The 22848-nt window shown below is 31.7% G+C and overlaps 1 protein-coding gene across 10 annotated transcripts in view; it reads right to left on the bottom strand.

Moving 5' to 3' along the window:
* The window catches only part of LOC124364831 (serine/threonine-protein kinase MARK2-like), a 146258-nt gene that overhangs the window by 4587 nt on the left and 118823 nt on the right, over positions 1–22848 (bottom strand). For 7 of the 10 annotated variants that reach the window (XR_006922663.1, XR_006922669.1, XR_006922666.1 and 4 more), the window contains 2 exons: positions 19901–20104; positions 18617–18755 (listed from right to left, as the gene is read on the bottom strand). Coding sequence is in view for 1 of the 10 variants with exons in the window: in XM_046820607.1 (XP_046676563.1) it covers positions 4172–4204; positions 19901–20104 (237 nt within the window). In the remaining 9 variants the exon portion in view is untranslated. Of the gene's footprint in view, positions 1–4171; positions 4205–18616; positions 18756–19900; positions 20105–22848 lie in introns of those variants that run through there. The other 3 variants (XM_046820607.1, XR_006922661.1, XR_006922662.1) reach the window with 2 other exon arrangements.

The raw sequence follows: 22848 nt of genomic DNA, 5'->3' as shown, positions 1-22848 counted from the left end.
AAACTGATCAGTAACACGCGGGTTGTCAGCAAACCCCTCAGTATGAGAACTCCAACTCTCAGTAACAAACAGGTTGTCAGAAAACCACTCAGTACAGGAACTCCACTCTCAGTAACACACGTTGTAACCAAATCCCTCAGTACGAAAACTCAACTCTCAGTAAAAAACTGATTATCAGCAAACTGATCAGTAACACACAGGTTGTCAGCAAACCACTCAGTACAGGAACTCCACTCTCAGTAACACACGTTGTAAGCAAATCCCTCAGTACGAAAACTCAACTCTCAGTAAAAAACAGATTATCAGCAAACTGATCAGTAACACACAGGTTGTCAGAAAACTGATCAGTAACAAACAGATTGTCAGCAAACTGATCAGTAACAAACAGATTGTCAGCAAAACTGATCAGTAACAAACAGATTGTCAGAAACTGATCAGTAACAAACAGATTGTCAGCAAAACTGATCAGTAACAAACAGATTGTCAGCAAACTGATCAGTAACAAACAGATTGTCAGCAAACTGATCAGTAACAAACAGATTGTCAGCAAACTGATCAGTAACAAACAGATTGTCAGCAAACTGATCAGTAACAAACAGATTGTCAGCAAACCACTCAGTACAGGAACTCCACTCTCAGTAACACACGTTGTAAGCAAATCCCTCAGTACGAAAACTCAACTCTCAGTAAAAAACAGATTATCAGCAAACTGATCAGTAACACACAGGTTGTCAGAAAACTGATCAGTAACAAACAGATTGTCAGCAAACTGATCAGTAACAAACAGATTGTCAGCAAACTGATCAGTAACAAACAGATTGTCAGCAAACTGATCAGTAACAAACAGATTGTCAGCAAACTGATCAGTAACAAACAGATTGTCAGCAAACTGATCAGTAACAAACAGATTGTCAGCAAACTGATCAGTAACAAACAGATTGTCAGCAAACCACTCAGTACAGGAACTCCACTCTCAGTAACACACGTTGTAAGCAAATCCCTCAGTACGAAAACTCAACTCTCAGTAAAAAACAGATTATCAGCAAACTGATCAGTAACACACAGGTTGTCAGAAAACTGATCAGTAACAAACAGATTGTCAGCAAACTGATCAGTAACAAACAGATTGTCAGCAAACTGATCAGTAACAAACAGATTGTCAGCAAACTGATCAGTAACAAACAGATTGTCAGCAAACTGATCAGTAACACACAGGTTGTCAGCAAACCACTCAGTACAGGAACTCCACTCTCAGTAACACATGTTGTAAGCAAACCCCTCAGTACGAGAACACCAACTTTCAGTAAAAAACAGATTGTCAGCAAACCACTCAGTACAGGAACTCTACTCTCAGTAACACACGTTGTAAGCAAACCCCTCAGTACGAAAACTCCAACTCTCAGTAAAAAACAGATTGTCAGCAAACTGATCAGTAACTACAGTAACACAAGTTGTCAGCAAACCACTCAGTACGAGAACTCAACTCTTAGTAAAAAACAGACTGTTAGCAAACTGATCAGTAACACACGTTATATGCAAACCCCTCAGTAACGTGTCTATGGAGATTGGTCTCAGTAATAGTGTGATTAGTAAACTCAGGGCGTCCATTGATCGACAAAAAGTGGAACACTGGAATCTTCGATTCACGCTAAGTTATAACCTACCTAACCAAACTAAATATTGAATTACTCGCCTGCCCGCTGATGTTGTATATCTTGTTCCATAATGAAGTCGGTAGTGAATTTATTAAGATAAAAACTATATTTTTTGTTAACCTACCAGCTGATTGATAAAGGAGCTTCCAATAATAAAGGAAGGAATTACTTTTAAAGCCATTAATTTCAGATCAATAGTAATTAAATTTGGTCGATTTAATTTATATTAAAACACAGTTAAAAGTCAAACACGTAAACATCAAAGTGTTAATATAACTAAAACCATATTAGAAAGTTGTTATATACTGCTTTACAATAGTTTTATAATAAAAAGTAAGAAACAGTCTTAGAACATGACATAATGTATACATACATAAATACATGTTTTTTAATGTATATATATATATATATACACACATGACATAACTATGTCCATCTAGTGTGTCAAGAATTTTAACCTAGTCTGCTTTTATAATATATTGTAACACACAAAATCGTTTCAGCTTGAACACAGGGATGTCACACTGTAAATTTTGTTATCCTAATGTTGCTGTTGGCACAAAGATTATGTACATCTGAGTTTGAGTGATGTCTATGGCCAAACCAATAGGCCTACCAGAAATCCAACCATACCACTGTGTCCTCACTTAATGTTACATTAGTTTATACAAATACCCCATGAGTAACAGGTTTTCTGAGCCTGTCGGTGAAGGCAGCCGTAAAAACAGACAAAATCACTCACTTTCCAGACTCTGACTAGCTGCTGCATATTTTATGAAACCATTACAAATATAATTTATTTTACAAGCATTAGATTCATTAACGCGTGTTGCTACAATGAAATGTAACTGTAAATTACCCAACAATGCACAAGAATTTTACAACCTCACGAAAAATTACGAAAAAATTCAATAAGGAAACGTACACCTTTTCTTAAAGAGATTAAATTATGAAATTTATAAACTATAAAGGGAGCTATCCTGTTAAACTTGTATTAAAATTCAAATACAATCCAATGACGAGTTTAAAAGAAATAAAACTTTTGAGATTGTGTAAAAGACATAACTATAATCTGTACTTTCTCCATTCCAAGTACATTATATACTACTAAAACTTAAAATAAAATTTTAAAACTTATATAAACTAACGTGAAATTAAAGGAGAAACACAGAGCTATGGTTGGATTTAGGTAGGCTTATTGGTTTGGCCATAGACATCACTGCTTATATGTTGACTGCTGTCACAATGTAAAGGGGTTAGACATCCAGTCAGCCTAGATAACTTTGACACATTCAAGTAATCAGAGACTTTTTGAACAAATGCATGAACACTTTAAGGGGGTTAGCAATTGTTTTTACCTTGTAACAAAATATTCATGCCTATTGATTTGTAATTATAAAGAATGTATTGAATAAAAAGTATACAATCATTTATATATATATATATATATATATATATATATATATATATATATATATATATATATACACACACACACACATTTATAAATGAATGTTTTTCTGTATGTCCTTTATAGAATCGTAAACTATTTGACCGATCATCATAAAAATGTATATGTATATGTATTTTTTAACGGAGGTTTATATGCTATGCCCATTGATGTAACTCACCACCAGGCGGCACTACATAAGATAAAAGTTTTAAAAGCGTCTGCACATTATAAACTGCAATTACGAGATAGTTATGTATATTGAATAGCCAAACACTATCTGAAGGCGCTAAGTTATGAAGTATTTTTGTCTTTAAAAAAATTTCTGATTGAACTTAACTTGAGTGTTTAGACCACTTTATAATAAATACATGTACGTGTACAATGGCTATAAATATATACTTTTGACAGATTTTCTTGATCGTGGCAACAAGACAAACTCTACATCGGCATTTAAAATATAATTCACTTGAACCAGAAGTGCTCATACACGGGAAAAGCTTATGAAAAGCGTGCAAAGCCACGGGACCACTTTATAATAAATATATGGACATGTACAATGGCTATAAATATACACTTTTGACGGATTTTCTTGATCGTGGCAACAAGACAAACTACATCGGCATTTGAAATATAATTCACTTGAACCAGAAATGCTCATACACGGGCAAAGCTTATGAAAAGTGTGCAAAGCCGCGGGAAAAAGCTAGTTGTAAATAAATTATGGTGTATTGAGAGCATAATAACTGGAAGGTTTGATACAAACGTTTCATTTACTAGTAGAAAAAGGGATATATTCAATATCTAATTCAATTCTGAATTACTGGGGATGAAATAGCACTTTTGGAAAACCATACATTATATTACATTAACTTAAATTTTATGTAACCTAACCATCCATGTAAACAATAAAATATCCACTCTTCATTTTTAGCTAATCACCAAAAAAGCAGAAACAAAACGGTTGCAGTAATAAATCTAAATTATTTTTTAAAACACAACACTTAAAAAATAAAGTATATTTTAACAAAATTATAATAAACCAAGATTTAAAAACACAACATACCTAACTACATGTTTGGGAACTGGATCCATGGGTCTGAAAAAGAGCAATAAAAAGAAAAATATAATAATCATGCTTTGAAACAAGTTGAAAATAAATGAACTATTCAAAAAACTGAAGACAACAATAACAAATATAAATTATAACCTAACCTGAAATGATAGGATAGGAAAAACTTTAAATGAAAAGTTGAGTTTGCAGTCAATATTTGTAATTTAACTTGACATTCAATAAGCAATTGAAATTGTATGTTCTTTTGTACCATAACATTGTGTTCGTACAGTTTTCATCAAATAAATATATGTATGAACTTTGCTTAAACCATAACATAATAATAATTATACAAATAAAATGAAATATGCTTCCACTTGTATACCAATTTTATTACAGAATATAATGCAACAACTTATTTAGAAAGATAAAGAAAAGAAAAACTATCACTAAACACAACTCAACAATATAAACCTGAAATTCTGATAGTATTTTATAAACCCTTTTAACCCGAAAAGGCAATATATTGTCCGTTAAGTTAATTGCTGAATGTTACCTGCGGACAATTTTATGTTTGCCAATTTATGTTATAAAATAACTAAATTAAAATAGGCATGAAATAAATTTTTAACCATAGTATTTTGCACTTTAATAGTCAAAATAAATCGAGTATCGATAAAAACGTATTAAAATTTGAAATACTAAAGTGTATTTAGATATTACATGCTGTCTTCAGTTAGTATCAAACAAACTACATTTTATGGAAGTAACAGAAACAGATTAAGAACTGACCGATTCCTTTACCAAGAAGGTTTCCATCCAAACTATTGCAATTTGCTTGCTTACCAAAACATATTTGAAATGAAATTAGGGATTATCCAATTTTATTGTAAACCTTTCATTATTGTACATATATAAATAGCATTAGCAACACAACTTGCAGGCCCAGCAGAAGGAACTTATCTGATTCCACTGGTAATCCATTGTTTAATTTGTTCTCATTTCCCTATACATTTATGCATAGTATTTTTCTTCTTTGTTTTATTAAATTGTTATTTCTCAACACAGTGCCACATGGGCTAAGGGAAGCTCAGGGAGATCCAGCCTCCTTTGAAATTTTGAAAGAAAAACATTAAAATCGCACCCAGTAGTTAGCACCCTAGAACACATTTATGAGGTCTTAAGGCTAAACAATTTCCTATGGAAAATTCTCCAGCTCCTATTTCTCAAGGGTATTTTATACAAAAAAAAAAAAAAACCAAACACTATGTTAGCCCCCGAAAATAATTTTCTATACACACCACTGCAGTTTCAAGAAAGTTTTATTTTGTTACAAATGATGAAATGCAGAAATAAAGTATTCAAATTCCCACAGTAAAGTTCTTATTATTTCTTACAGTTTCAGGGCTTTAAAATATTTACAGTTTTTCGTAATATTTTTTTGTTTATAATAAAGAAACTCTCATGACAGAAAATTGTTACCTGACAAACAAATAATAAATTTTTTAGAGAATTAATTTTCCTAATTTTGTTGTTAGTAACATTGCAATAATTTAGACAGGCTTCAAAAATTAATTTGCTATACAAATACTTCCATAACTAAAGTATTTGACATGTTGTGGTTTGAAAAAAAAAGTTTTAAAAATGAATACATTTGTTTTAAGGGTATTTAATTTGTTTTAAATAATGTTTATCCTCCAGATTAACTGTCAATACTAAACTTGGGGAAATTTATTCCCACATATATTTTTCTACATAAAATCAAAATCAGTGTAATATTGTATTCTTGAACACTATGCCTCTTTAAGAGTAAATACTGTACAATACATATATTTTTTTCATAATACTGAAATAGAAACAGACATAACTAAAGTAACAACACTATATGGAATTAAAAGTGTTATAAATTCTATTTTAAATAGTCCTAAAGAATAATCAATTTAAGTAACATTGAGAAAAGGCATTCATATCAAGTAAAGGCAAGAATGGTTAGGTAAGTGAAAGAATTAAAACTTAATTAAGCATCTGTTCTCTAAATTTATACAAGCATTATAAAAGGTTCATTCATGTGTGTATTAGATTAGTTATATGTCACTGCAAAGCTGTACAACAAAATGCAATGCATGATTTATATTACTGCAATCAATGCCCAAACAATGTACGTCCAGACCCAAGTTCATCCATCAGTCATGCTTTTCAAGTGCATTTCCCGAAAGAAAAAATCCTTTGTAAAATAGAAAATGTTATATTTATTGGGTAGTTTATTCAGCTTCATTACTTGTAACTATGTTTTAATCTTAACAAATACAATAGAAGAGAAAACATATGACTTTAGTAAAACCTTAATCAAAATACAAGTTTACACTTAAGCTAGAGTCGAATAAAAATGTTTTAAACCCTATGTGGCTTAACTTTTTTACATTATACTGTCTTATGGATGGAGATTAGTGCTAATGTTGAATAATCCACATGCATTACGCTTGCCTCTCTGCTAGTGCCTGATACTGTTAATCTAACCGACTTATCAGTCCTGCTAGAAGTTCTCTCAGAAACTTCTTCTGTATAGTCCCCAACGTGCTGTTTCTAATAGCTGTCCAGCAGTGGTTTACAATGTTTTTGTTTTGTCGGGATGGACTGGTTACACAGAACGTAGCTATGGTGGGAAGGGCTGATTCAGTGTGAGTGTTGAGTTCAGCTTCATTTCACCTTCCGTTGAATGCAGCCTCTGAAATTCTGCACTGTCACAGACTCGATTCCTGGAATCTGCAGTAAATGTCTGTTTGAAGCTACACAAAAAAAGTTGGTGATGAAGAAGCTCAAAACAACTTTTTGCATATTTGACATCAAATGCCTAGACTACAAAATAAAGTGTAATCTAGATGAAGAGGTGTTTTCGTTGTCATATTAGGTGTATAACTGAGTGCACTAAATTTGTTAGACACCTTTTCATCTTGATTAAACTTTTGTAGACAACGTGTCTCTGATGCTGCAACGATGCAGAGTTGTTTTGAACTCCTTCATCACAAACCTTTCTTGGAACCTCTGTACATGGATGGCGACTCCAGATTACAGTTGTCAAGTCTGTAACTGCGTCATATTGCAGACACTGCAGAGGAAGGTAGAATGGAGCTGAACTCAACATTAGCATGGAGTAGTTAGTTAGAATTCCCTAACATTCTCCACACGTGTAATCCATAGTGATTAAATACATAAAATGTAAGCCTAACTTATAATGGACGGTCTATTACCTTAACCCTTTTAGTGCCGGAGCATCGCTATTGCGATCCTGCATTATATGCAAGAAATTCCAGAATCGCTATTTGCGACTTCTGCAGTAACGCTTATATTTTATATAGTATTTATCTAAATTGGCTCAATGACTATACATACGCATTTCAAAGGCTTCAACGTAACTTTTGATGTAGGTTTTGTTGCATTCTGGTTAGATTATGATATTTATGGCGGTTGTAAAGTAAGCACGTCAGTCGAGTTTAGAATTGACCGCTACGCGGAAGAGCCGTCTCATGTTTTGTTTGTGCTGGTGTTTATTTCACAAATGATTGTAAATATTGAAATATTTTTTAAGTGTAAATGGGTTTGTAGTGTTAGTATCTTCAAATTATTTCGTTTGTGTATGTTGTTCTAGTCTGTGTGTAAGTAGAATGACTTGACCGTGAGTAACGGTGATCGTAAGCAGCTAGTACTTTACTAAATACATTTGTATAGATTTTATGTTTTTTGTGTTGGTCTAGTGATATTTATAAACCATGAGTCGTAAAAACATTGCTGACAATGAAGACGTAGTATTGCAGGGATTAGATTTAATCATTAGCAGTGTAGACAATACACAGAGTGTTAGGTTAGGTTAGAAAATTTTTAGTTTTGTAGTGGTTCATATTTTCATATTTATTTTCCAAACTTAATTTACAAGTATAAAAAAAGCTTTTATATGTCTTTTTGTAAAGAATTAAATAGAGTATAAGACAGAATAACTCAAAGTAAAAAAATAAAATATTTCAGTAAAACTAAGTTGTGTCAAAATAAAAAACAAAAGGTTTTTGCTCATAAAGTTTTTCTTAATTTTTTTTTATTGGTATAAAAGCGTTTAAAATACGTGATTAATGTATTATATTTATAAAGAAAATATATTTATTTAAAAAAAAAACCCAGGACATTATACCAATAAATAATTTTGTTATGAATTTTTAACCAGACCCTTGGAGAATCAGGCATTTTCGCTCGGCATTTTATGCATACCATATAACAAAACACCGCGGCACTGAAAGGGTTAAACAAATCCTATTTTCTTTTAACAATGACACACATTGCTGTTAAATCTGACAGAATGTTTTGTGAATATTGGATACATTTAATGTACAAGATTTAACTATAACAAATATAGTGCAGTAAGTATTGTCTCAAATTAAAATTATATAGAGGATTCACTATCTACCTCTAAAAGTTTCGATATACTTAATCTGCTAAAATATTAAATTTTATTTATTTTTGCTTTAAATGCAAAATTTGTAATATTAGCATAATTAATTAATGACTAATAATAACTAATTTGAATGTTCTTGTATGGTACATGTTGTGAGTTTATTGAATACTAAACTCTTTGAAATTAAAAAAAAAAATAAAGCAAGTAAATCAACTAGTAGTGAAAGCATTAAAATTATTTTAAAAACTGTAGAGGGAAACCATTTGAGCTATTAACAAGGGTCGGGTGTCATTAAGAAACTAAATAAGAAACAGGTTTTGATGTTGGTACTTTCAAGCACAAAGAATAAAAAAGGAGCACATATTCCTGGAAAAACCGTGGCTAGAGTATAAAAAACTAAATTTATCTTGTGCATACAGATTCTGAGTAGAATGTTAATTGTTTTCGTTGTCACACACTTATTTTTTTACTTGCACAGATACCTTGCTATAATGTAACCAAGTTTCATAAAATGTATGTAGAGTGTTCTATTACTTAAATTCAAATCCCAAGAGACTAGATGGTAACATTTTCTTAATGACTAAGAAAACTTTAACTTTTAAAGTCAATGCATTGTTAACTGAGGAGAAAATGTGGAAGAGAGCTTTTATTAAGGTCAGTTAAACAATAGAGACAGATCAGACTTTTTTATTTTCATTATAACATCAAATAAATTGATTCATTTTTTATTTTTGCAAAGAACCTTTAAAAATCTTAAAATTAACCTACTGCATCGCATGGCACGTATACGCAGATCAGTTCAATTCAAATTTGCCATACTTTCTATTTTGATTGAAGAAGAATAAGAATTTCTTATTTGGAACCACTTTGTTATTGGAAAAATAAACTGCTTTTTTACATGAACTTTTTAGCTTTGTGTCTAAGTCAGCTGCATCCTTGCTAACCTGTTGCACAAAACTGAAATGTTAATCTTAGTTTAGTGTTTATTTTTTACGGGCTAAAATCTTACACTTAGATCCCACTGTAGTTTATTTAATTGTAATTTTTAGCATTGTTAATAGCTTTTTCAAATTGAATAAAACGTTTATATACACACCAAATTTTATTTTTTACATACACCCAACAAACTAAAATAGCTATTACTTTTCTATTTTTCAACCGATTTAATACATAGGATATCATAGGATGTGTTAAAAATTTACAATAAAACGTTATCCTTTAAAAGTTCCGTAGGATTAACTGCTTGCTGAGATAAGCAATTCTGGTATAGAACATGATCAGATATACAAATGAATTTGTTCCAAAAGAAACTTTTTAATTTCACACTACCACTTCATATTTACTTAATAAAGATGAAAAATGTGCAAACATATTTATTTAATGTTTGTTTAAATAAATTACGTTTGATATTACTACATTTATTTTGAGTTCATTCCATTCATCATAAAAAAGCGAAACAAACAACCCACCAGTACAAATGATTGTAAACCAACCATTTCGAGGTGCTAAACTGTTTAACAAATACATACAGAATATTGTACTTACATATTTTGTACTATATTTATAAAATAACAAAGAATACAAAAACTACACTACTTTTATGATACTTTTACTCTTTTTATTTTGTGAGACCTGTCAATTGCATTGGCCGTTTTCATTCAACTAAGTGTAAATAAAAAAGTGCACTTGTACTATTTTTAACATGTTCGCAAAGACATGTAACCCATCGAGTATACACGATCTTTCACAACTGCTGTTGTGTACCAAATTGGGTACACACCGCTTTTGTAAAGCGCTATGAGCACAATGGTGTATAAGTTGCTATGCATTTCCTTACTACGTTTTTATTGTTTAAACCTGTCTTGGTGGTTTATTAAATATGATTCTGTGATTAAATAAATATCTTAGACTATCGTGTACCCCATCGGGCACATAATTGCTTAATTTTTCAGGTAAATTAATTTTGTAGGTACGCCTTGGGGTACATGGAAAACCATTGAAAAAACATATTGAAATATTGTTTATGTGCAAAATTGTGAAGACTACATACATTTCTCATTATAATTACATGTTTAATGTAAAAAAAACTAACAAATTCGAGGACAAATAAAAAAAGTCCGGAAATTAGCTGTTGTCGTGAACATGTTTAAGAGTTACAGTATGGGATTTTTATATTAAATTGACTTGCACGGTTCAGTTTGACAAATTAAGTTAACAAATTCAAAAGAGAATTTTTAAACTTTTTGAAATTTTATGTTTGTAATTTTCATGAAAGTAGTGTAAATTTACATTGGTCCACTTTCATTTAAATTTTTTTATTTTAGTTTGTGAAGTGTATGGTGAAGGCAGTATTGTCTGGTTAAAAGGCCACTTAAAGTAGAAAATGTACATGTGTAAAAATAACATTTTTTTGTCATTTTTAAATTTAGTGAAATATTTCAAAATAAGAAAAAAAAAAAAAAAAAATGGAAAAAGTTTAAATTAATGTACAGTATATATAATTTTTGGTAATATGTATAATGTTTTTCTGTTGTTCTCATAGAGTATGATTATATTAACCTTGTTGATGTCTCTAAGCACACTATAAACTAAGTGGTTAAATAAATACATTTCTGAATCTATGTTGCATTTTGAGAAAGAAAAATGGTTTTTTTTTAAATTTAGCTTTATTTACAATGTTATCAGTCTGAGATTTCACTTTCTCCTATATAGGAAAATGTACTGTGGTGGTCCAAAATATCAAATTTTGGTTTATAGTAGAATTATCAGCTTTGTAACACCATTTCTTTTGAAAAAGTTGGTTTTATGAAAACGGTTTACTTATGACTCTTTTTATTAGATTTTTAAGTCCAGATACATTTTATTTACTACGCAAAAGAAAATGTTTTAACAAGAACTTAAATTTATAAAACAGGTGAAGTAATTTTTAATTGCAATTTTATTATTTTATAATTATTTACAGTTCATTAAAAATTTACAACTACATGGTACAAACTGTCTTACTGCAAATTCTTTATAAAAAGTTATAAGTAAACATTACTAATTCAGTAAAGAAAAAAAACCCAGTTAAACCAAGTGGTCTCATATTGATATTTGTCATTTTAAATGTGTTTAACATTTTACATCTTAGAAAATGCCACAAATAACATTCGCATTAATATTATGGTAAAAGATTGAATTTTAATTGTATTTTAAAATAAAATAGAATTTTAAACATTCTAGAAGTATCTGACAAAGGTGTAAATTTGAAAACAGTATTAATGCATTATACCATCATTGATACTAAATTCTAAAAATAAAAAAAGTAATGAAATTACTTTGAATTTATTAGATCTAAACTAAATGAGAGTCAGCTATTGCTTTTTAGATTGCATGTGTTAAATTGCCTCCATTACTATTATACAAACACCATAAGGTATCAAAAATTCAGTAAAACACTGAAATGTACTACTTAAAACGCTGAGAATTATTGAGAGTTTTAAAAGTGAGAGAACTTCCCCCAAAAATAAAACCGTATGTTCCAAGAAAATTATATGTACAACAGAAAACAGTTGAATAGTTAGCCTGCATAATAAAGTCTCAAGCTTACTATTTTGTATTAGACCCAAACCAAAATTTGGTGGAATGCTAAAACAGTGTTGTTACACTAAATGTAACCATTAGTGTCTATAATAAAGGGCATATCAACAAATTAGTGGCTTTTAGATGTGGAAAATGTGGTTTTGTCGGTTTACAATTATACTTAACAGCAATATAGACCTCATGAGCAACCATGCAGAGTCGTCTAGTCTATGCAACATTGATTGTAACGGTAGCGGTAAGGAGAGGAATGACATGCGTAATGCGTACAACTGTACGTTACCTCGACTGATACAGCATTATTCTTCTCTGTGATAACAGACACACTGTTTACACTCACCTCTCGCCAAGTATAACAATAAAACTAAAACGGTGAACTGAAAAGTTGAAAAATAGACCCCTTTTACATAAAATACAGTTATATCCACAAGGAGGAGTGGGGAAGTTTAAATTATTTTTCGAATAAATAAAAATCCATCATCCATAAGATCTTGTTAAATCATCACAATTAATATTCAAATTATTTTCATATTAAAAATTGGTACTAAACTACACAATTTTGCACACGTTCTAGCAAGCTATATAGTACAGAAGAAAGTACTGTAACGATTTGGTAAATTTTAATTTAATTTTAGATGTTTAAATTGAATATTCATACAATATCATGAGTCACAGTAGTCTGAGGGAACAGGCGAGCAGAGGTATCTCCTCGTTTACAATAAAATCAAGATATTAGCCACCTCTCACCAGACTAGACTTCCATACAAATAAAAATTTAGTACAACAGTTCATTTCTGAGTGCATTAGGAATAAAAGTAAAAAATTCAGTTTTTTATTTTGGAGTCACATTTTAGAACTATAATTATATCAAATATAAAATAAAACATTTATAGCGTAATTTTTAATTTGAAATTGTAAATCAATTAAAACAGCACACATGTACACTCGAGAAATGTTTTAAGTACATCCAAAGCAAATGTTGTACAAATATTCGAGTACAAAAAAATGTGAGGAAAATGACTGAAGTGGAACCTGATATTCTTAAAGTTTTAGTAATTTTACATGTACTAGTTATTCTAATTAAGAGATTCAGTGAAAAATGCTAACTCTCAAGATATGGGATTAAACTCCCCTTCCAAAAAAACCTCACCTCTACTGTAATCTTTTTTAAGAATATTTCAAACTGAGTGGTAAATGACAAACTTTAGCAATGTAACCAAAAAGAAAAACATTACATTACATAAAATCACTTTAATAATTTGGTTTGGATTTCATTACTTTTATACCTGGGACCAAAATACTTGGGTTACTACTTGCCCTACCGAGACTCAATCCCAGAACTCTCTCGCTTGCTGGACAAGTATGCTATCACTAAACTACAGAGCCCTTACTTTTTACGATTCAATTATATTGTATTTTAGCGTTTCTGACACACAAGTATTTAAACAACCGAACTAACATTTTATCAGAATACCAAATACCTGTTAAATTACTTAATATTCTTTTAAATATATAAATAAATATATACCATATCTCAGGGTAAAAAATAAATATTCCTAAGTAGTGAATCAATATAAATCAAGTCATCAACTTTCTGAATTGCCTGCTGGTCGGAAAGCCTCTGAATCTTTTCGTTACAATTATCCCCTCAATTATCTCTACTATATAGCTCTTTCTATATAGTTTGTTTAAGTTATTTATCACTTACGAACAAGTCAACACACAAAATACTTAGTAATGTGACATACAAGTCGCCTTTACATTTAATGTTAATTTAAAACTTCAATTAACTGTGAGAGTAAACAAAGATGAATATCAGAGCGCACCGGTGTATTGAAAGAAAAATGTTCATGTTGTAGCAAACGTTTTCCACTTTAAGTTTAAAAACACTGTAAAATTAAAACTATATTTTTAACAAGTAACAATAGGAAAATGGGGTTTGTGTTAACAACACATTTATCCTTCTTTAAAACAAGAACATTACTTGTAGTAGAACAAACCTTTTTTTCCTGGTAACCACAGTACTACTTGCCCCACTCCACCAAATAGTTTAGATTTCAACATAATAACACTTTTTTAAATACTTAAAAAAAGCTTGGTTTAGGTCCATTTTTTAACATACATACTAATGACAAATAATGTACAAAACAGAACATGGATTGAATAAAACTGTAATTTACATATAAATAAAACTTTTATTAACACTCCTTTGGTGAAAATGATCAATTTACAATGCTTAAAAGGATCTAAGTAGATAATAATTTGACATTGGCATTAAGAACAAATTTTGCTGTGTTCAATTTCAATACCAGTCTAACAAATTTGGCATGTCTATAAGATAAGATACTTACAATTATATGAATTGAAATAAACCACGGTTTATATGAAACACTGAATAAATTCTTATCGCCTCAAATCATGAATAAACACTAAAACCACTCAATATTAATGCTAGTAATGATGTAAAACTCTCATACAGCTAGATAATAATGCAATGACTAAAACAGAACACACATCTTTTAATAATGAAATACATGCATCGTACCTCTCTGAAAACTACCAAAAGGTATATAATAAGGGCCAATATTATTTCAGTTATAATTATGAACACAGCTTTCTTTTTTTATTAAAGCGTTTTAAGTATAAATAATGTGGTAACTAAAAGCCGCTTTAAAATTTTGATTATTAACTGTACAGTATGTATTTTTATGCATCTATTAGTTATGCTCTAATCACTTTTCATGTCAACCGCTTGGTTTTATTAAACAAACAATTTGCAGTTTGTGCATAAAATACACTGCGCTATTACAATTTCACTAGGATTTAAAGTTTACAGATTAATCTATAAAAATAGACTCCGAAATGCTATAATCGTCAGTCAGACAGTCTTTTAAGGTTTGCAATTATTGTTTAGCTCAAATCATAAAGCAAGTAAAAAATTGGAAAATGAGCATGGGGCATGACAGTATCAACACATTGCTTGGTTTTGGAACGGGGCACGACTTAAAAAAGAAATTAATACACCATATAAAACAAATTGGTTAGCAATGATACATTGATAAATATACACTTTGGTATAATAGTGTGGAATAAATTGAGACCATGGCAGAGACGGGCCGGCCGGAATCCAACAGAACGCAGCGTAGAGCAAAGGCAAGGCGGCTCCACGCAACTAAGGCACTTGGTCCGACTTAGGCACACACAACCCTTACACACTCACCCCCTTGTGTTCTTGCTTCTTCATTTATCACAGCTTCACCAATCATAGACAATAGAATTGGCACATGTGTTTTGAAAACTACAATATGTTGTAATGGTAATGTCATCCTCAGAAGCTCTGTGAGTACTATCATTAACACAAAACAAAGTAGATTATGACTAATATAAACTACTTTGGACCAAAACCCTATTCGTTTTAAGATATTCTGAAAAAATATATTTTTGTTTTAAAAAACATAATTAAAGTGCTTAATAAACAGTGCTTTATGATGTTACCGCATCTCTGCTCACCAAGGAGTATTTAGGTTTTTCTTTGTGTAGTACACAAAACTGGGATCGGTTTGTCCAGTGTTTTTATTGGTATTACTAGGAGGTATTTAAGGTAAAACTGTAAATTTTGATGTTTCTGGAGTTATTAGAAACGGAAGCACAAATGTTTATTTAGAACAAAATTTAGACAATAACAAAGGTTTTGTTCTTATTTCTATCTCGGTCCAGACATTCGCAAGTATTTACTTGTTATCACTATCTCAGTCCAGTCATTCACAAATGTTTTGTTCTTATCACTATCTCGGTCTAGACATTCACAAAGGTTTTGTTTTTATCACTATCTCAGTACAGATATTCATAACTGTTTAGTTGTTATCACTATTTCGGTCCAGATATTCATAACGGTTTAGTTCTTATCACTATCTAGGTCCAGACATTTACAAGTGTTTAGTTCTCTCGGTCCAGACATCTGCAAGTATTTAGTTCTTATTACTATCTCAGTCCCGACATTCACAAATGTTTTGTTCTATCACTATCTCGGTCTGAAGAAGATATTTTACGCTTATAACAGTTCGTTATAGATGTTGGTTTCAGTAATATAAAACAATTCTTTTATGGGAATGTATTAACAAGTAGAGAGGTGATTGCACTGCAAAACATGAAGAAGCAAGATCTTTCTCACTAAATTCCTGACTCATGTATGAAACACTACATGTATATGCATTGGTTACAAACTTATCAGTCCAATAACATTTCTCTCAGTGAACCATTAAAATCACACAAACTGATTATCAGAATTGTACATTGATCTACTCCTAACTTTATGCTTCCGATTTAACCCAGACGATTCCCTGATGTTATCACTAGATTGCACAACTTTAATACGTAACAATCATTATATCATGACTGTTTCTGAACAAAATGGAAACTATTTTATCGTTAATTAATTATAATTAATCTTTTACAATTAAGCAGCAGATTCAACCAAGAATGTTTACAAAGAAATTACTCAACTAATATAAAACCTAATGATCTTTTTGTTAGAAATGAACAGAACAAAATATGCTTATCCTTCTCTAAATAATGGTGTTGACACAGTTTAACACTGAATTAAAGTAATGAACTACAATAAATTTAGGCAGATTTTTAATAAATACATAATGATATACTACCTCCATATAAAACATGGTTTGACACCAGTTCAACTAATGAAATACATCTAAACTCTGTAATAGAAACTTTTAAATGGTAAAAATATTAACTTAATAATATTTTAACTTTACACAATGACTGACTAAGGATGAATAGGAACAAATTAAGTGGTAAGAGTGAGCAAATAAAATTGAAAATTATCAGGTCAATTTGAGGACTCTGTTGAGTAATAAAGTGTAATACAACAATACACATATGTAATATTTAGTAATGAATTAAACACTTTATTCATTAGTAAAAATTGTATTCCGACATAATTAAATAGTTATCATTCAATATAACTGAGGTTGAAAATATAATCTAACAATCAAAATTTATTGCATCAATATACGAAACAAAATTAACACTTGTTGTTCATACCCATCCACAGTTGTTGTGTCTTATCCACTAATAAATAATATGAACTACAATTAAAACTTGTAATCACGTTTAAGTTGCCAACAAAAACATAGTTGCCTGTTACATACAAATTATAATTTGTCACTTTGATTCAACTTTTCGTAAGTGGAGCTTCCAAAAAAAGCTAGTAAGTGGTTATTGAATACAGAACACATGAATAATATACATAACACTTTAAATTCTAGAATAGACCCAGGTCGTAATAATTAATCTGTTGTACATAAAACTGTTCATTGATAAGGTTTTCATTGAATTTATATTTTTAAAATCTATTTTAAAATCCTCAAACAGATTAAATGCTACAAACAAAAATGAGAACAGCAGCAAAAGTTAGATTGAAGCTTTTGCGTTTGAAGCAACAGAAACCTCAGGACAAATTAATGGTGATGGTTTAAAATCTTACCAAAAATTAGTTATGTGTTAGTTGTTAGTGAATTTATTAAATTTTAAATTTACTGTATAGCTTGCTTACGGCAGGAAGTGAAGAGCAAAACGGTAATAACAAACAGAATTGCAATTTTAATAAAACTATAGCGTATTTAAATTGGTTGAAATTATTATCAATGTGAATTGGAAAAATCTAAACTACTACTTCAACAAATCTTTTGATAATTTAATTAACATTTGTAGGCTAAATGTAATGTTTAAATAGGACAGGGAATCAATATTTAAGTGTCTCTGTCTGCACTGTTATGGTAAAAAATACACAATTATAAAAAAATAAAACAAAATATTTTGTTATAGAATTTAATTTTAATCAAAACTATGTATAACATTTATTTTTCTATATGAAATTTTACAATGATAGACCATTTTACTATTTAACATGTCCAAATTGTAACATCTGTACCTATAATCTGTATTCTTGTAATGGTAAAATGTTCTCACATTACAACACTGCAGGGAACCAATAAAATAAAATAATCAACAACAGATATTTTACAATATTTATGGAGGTTTATGAACAACTGTGAGAAGATTTCGGATAAATCTGTCACATTTTATTGTCTGAGGAAAATGGTGGGACAGTGAGGTCAAGAAGGTGGGGTAAAGAATTGAGTTATAAATAGAACAAAAGATTTGTTTTCAAGTAAAAAAATTAACAACAAAATTATTAAACTTTTACATCATTCTCGATTCAGTCAGTTATGAAAAGAAAACAAATATAAAAGTGAGTTTCTTGTCATAAAGTCAGTCGTCCCTTATTCACAATATCCACAAGTCTAACCCGCTACATACGACGCTACATATGTAACACAGCCGGCACATAGATCCGAGCTGGATAGAACATTTAAAACTAAAGACAATAACAAACAAGTCCTTCTTTAAGAATGTCAATAAATGTAAATTGTACAACTAATATTCCACATGGTATCCAACAGCATCGAACACTTTGCTCGGAAAAGTATAAATTTCTTGGCTTTGCGTGGCACAGTGCTCGAACCGCTGGCTGGTGGTCTCCTCTAATTGGTAGGCCTGGGGGACAAGGAAAAGCGCGATTAGCGTTTGCCGATGCTACGTAGCAGTGACCGCGCGTGTGAAAGCCAATGCTGACAGGATAGACATGTGGAATATAGTGAACGTAAGAGTACCGTACCGCGTGGGACCGGGCGTGGGATGCACAATGCTAACGCTACCATCATAATTTGCGAAGAACTGACGAGACATTAAGCTTTCACAGTCGAGGTCGCTGCTAATTTCGTGCAACAAATTACAAGGACATAGCATAGCTATTGTGCACCCAGGACGCAGACATTGCACATACCCAGCCCGATCCTGCCTAATGGGCTCCAGGAATTGAAAGACTCGATCACGCGGCGATACGCAACGCTAACATTGAACAACAAACATTGCATGCAATTTTAAACATCAAGGGGAAAAACAAAAGGAGAATAAACAAAACATGATTTCTGTACTTTCAATGGTTATTTAACAATGTTTGTTATCACGGCAAAATTTCTTATCAAACTGATCTTTCAATTCCTCCAGCCAGCCCCAATATATTTTACAAATGTATAACAATTTAAAGTCAAAATTAACATTTGTCCATTACGCTTTTCAGTAAACAAGTTCTTTTCAAAGAAATTAAATATTTACCAAGAAAGCAAATATCAACATCATTTCAGTATTGACAGTTTTATTTCTATAATATTGTATTAGGTAAGGAATCATTTATTACAATAGATGAATTAGTAAAATATGAAAGAAGCAAAATTGTGCTTTATAGTGTTGTTTAGCTAAAGGCAAGATCTCTTCTGTCCCAAGTGAGTAAAGCTTAAGCCACAACTGTGCAACCAAGGACGGTTAAAATACTGCAACCAAGATGTTTATCAAGCTTGTTTATTAATTTTAAAATTTTCAAAATAGGCGGACTGATTACTTTACAATAAGCAGTCTTTATTGCTTTTGCATTTTACCTTTAATGATTAAAAACTAGCCAAATGGAAACTCTTTAAGATTTTAAATTCAACCATTAGTTTGTTTTCATTGAAAAATGAACAGAAAAATGTCAGTTAACGGAGTGTTGCAGAACAGAATGAGATAAAAAAATCATAACACATACAGAAAAAAAATCAATAGACTCAAAATGAAAAGACTACTCTCTGAATCGGGTGACTCACCGCTTGGAGAACCTAGACGAGAGCTTGGAGAAGAAGGAAGGCCTAGCGTTGGCGTCATGGGGGGCCCCAGTGGGGGAGGGGGTGCCGTAGCCTCGCTGGCGGTTCTGTCCGCTATGGAAGGTGGAACGAGACGGCACATTGCGGGGGAACGGCTGGCGGTTGGTCTGGGCAGGCGAGGCCGGAGGTCCTCGACATACGGCCACACTGCAACAACAGCTGGCATGAGTCACATCGTTACTACTGGGTGATGTGACAAGAAAACAGCTCGTGATTACTTTTCAAATTACCTCAAAAAATATTTACTTATAGTTTTAGCATACATTACAATTAACAAATCCATTGAAACAATGTTAAGAAGAAAAAAAAACTAAACTATATGGTTCAGCTTCTGTTACGTAAACGAAAGGTGCACCTATTAACGTTGAATATTGTAGAAGGCGGAAACAATTCTTTCAAAGAGTTGGCAGCCATTCTGAAAACATTGTAGAAGCAATGCTCCGAGTCAACTTGAATATGTTGACTGTTGAAACGTGCCATGCCTGTTCAGACATGTCCCTACATGAAGTACACCTTTAATATTGTGTTTTCTTCAAACAACAAATTCGTTTTTTAGCAAAATACAATAAAGTTGGCTAAATCACACAAATTCCATCAAATTACTTCTTGAGCACCCTTGAGATGTATTTTTAACTGAAAAAAAAAAAAACAAACTTAGAAAAGTAACCGACATATCTGCTGTTTTCTTACCACAACACTGTTCTTGCCATACTGCGTTAACATTAAAACAACTGGCAGCAGTGTTCAACTTACCTCAGGTCCTCAATTATGCGTTAAAAGTACAAATGAAAGGTGAGAGCCACACTCCACATGGATGTAGTGGAGGAGTGGAGTGGAGGGGAGGTGAGTGGAGGAGAGGCGAGGTAAGTAGTGAGCTCACACTGTGTTGTAAGCAAGCAATCAATCGCAAGGCCAGCGGATGGCAATGTCAGTATGAGATGGTTTGGCAGTATGCGTCATTATTCTTTACTGGTCATGCCTTAGATCACTGAATTCTGCATCCGCATTCAGTCAATACAAGGTTATTAGTGAAGAGTGGAACTAGACGGAATCGTTCAAAGAACTTTTTTTTTGTTATTCATTTCAAAAGCATACAAATATACTTGTAGCATTAGTAACAAACATAAAATAGCAAACCACAAGTCGTTAGTATGGTTTTCAGAAACAAGTACAAACCAATACATTGAGACAAGTCTGCAGTCTCTAAAATGTGTCAATTTATTAGTGTATTTTCTATAAAAAAATATCAGATACAGCTTTCAGCAATAAGAAGTTTCCAACTGTAAAAGAATTATAAGTCCAGTTGTTTTTAATTTATTTATACATTAAACTCTATGCTGTGACTAAACTCTGAAGATCTTTATAAAAACGTAACTGAAAAGCCCCATCACAATGTTTTACATCAATAGTTATATGTGGTTTTGCATTGACAGTAATAGTTTTAAACTGATGTAAGGCAATCATACAGTGACTACAGCCATGTAAGTGTGACAGGGGTGTGTTGTGAAGGTGTTTCATCTTATTATAACAAGAAGAAGCGAATTTGACAGGCACTCATAGCTGATACACGCTAGCTAGAGTCACTAGAAATAGCCACAAACAATCAGTACTAGGAAAACTGATCATGCAATCAAATAACCTCAAGAGAAATTCTATCTAAATTATTTTATCACTAATTGATTTAAAATATCACACCATGCAATGAAATTCTCATCCCTTATCATTGTGTCGTTACATTAGTGTTTTTTAAACTTGTATACACTGGTGCGGATTATTTCCCTCATCAAAATACTATTGAAACACGTTCACGATGACGGCTTATTTCCAAACTTTTTTATATGCCGTCAAATTTTTCAATAATAATAACAAATAACCGTATTTTTTATATTAAACGTCTAACTATAACGAGAATTGTATGTAAGCTACGCAAATTGCACACACAAAAATATTTCAATATGTCAGTGTTTCTCCATGTACTCCAAGGGGTACCTAAAAAATGTATTTACATTAAAATTTAAGCAATTGTGCACCTGACGGACTACACAATTGTCTGAGGTACTTATTTAAGTGCGGGATCACATATAAAAAACCGTCAACACAGGTAAACAATAAAAACACAGTAAGGAAATATATAGCAACATGTATCCCAACGGGCGCACGATGTGCTTTACAGAAGCCCACAGTGTGTACACGATCTAGTACACAACGGCAGTTGTGAAAGATTGCGTGTAACCGATGGAGTACATGTCGTCGTAAACATGTTAAATAAACAAATATTAAATTATATAGTGTTCAAGATCATATAAAAATATAATTAACAGATGACTACAAAGTTATCTGAAAATAATATTGAAAACGTTATACGTTCTTGCATTTTATGGCTATGTGTGCAAAACGTCAATCTCTATAGTAGTAACTCAACATATAGTTCAATGTCAGGTAACAACACACAACGTGACTTTCAACACTTCACAGTGGTCATTTGTTTATTTAACGTGTGAACTCTTCTACATTACTGTTACTGTCGAGTGTGTACATGTGTGTCAGTTCAGTAGAATGAATTGAAAGACAAACAACGACAACACACAAAGGCGGGTGAGTGAGTGAGGATGATGCATGCATTGACAGTGCCGCACCCAAGCACAAACTAACGTGTGAGCCGTCTTGCCTGCGTCTCATTGACCTACATTTACTTTGCTCGTTGGGTCATCCCGCCAGCAAATACGGGACAAAACGACAATATAAATAAATGGTGGTGAAATTTTACACTGTAATGTTAGGGAAGTAAACATGATGATGCATACGGAGATTCTGACTAGAACTGTAGGAAAGCTTAGGCATCTAGCAGCCTACTCAAACAAGGGAGGTTTGACAAGTCAGTGCAAGCAAGG

This window comes from Homalodisca vitripennis, chromosome 6 (genome assembly GCF_021130785.1).
Source record: "Homalodisca vitripennis isolate AUS2020 chromosome 6, UT_GWSS_2.1, whole genome shotgun sequence".
Lineage (NCBI taxonomy): Eukaryota > Metazoa > Arthropoda > Insecta > Hemiptera > Cicadellidae > Homalodisca > Homalodisca vitripennis.
This window is presented reverse-complemented; position numbering and strand designations above follow the sequence as displayed.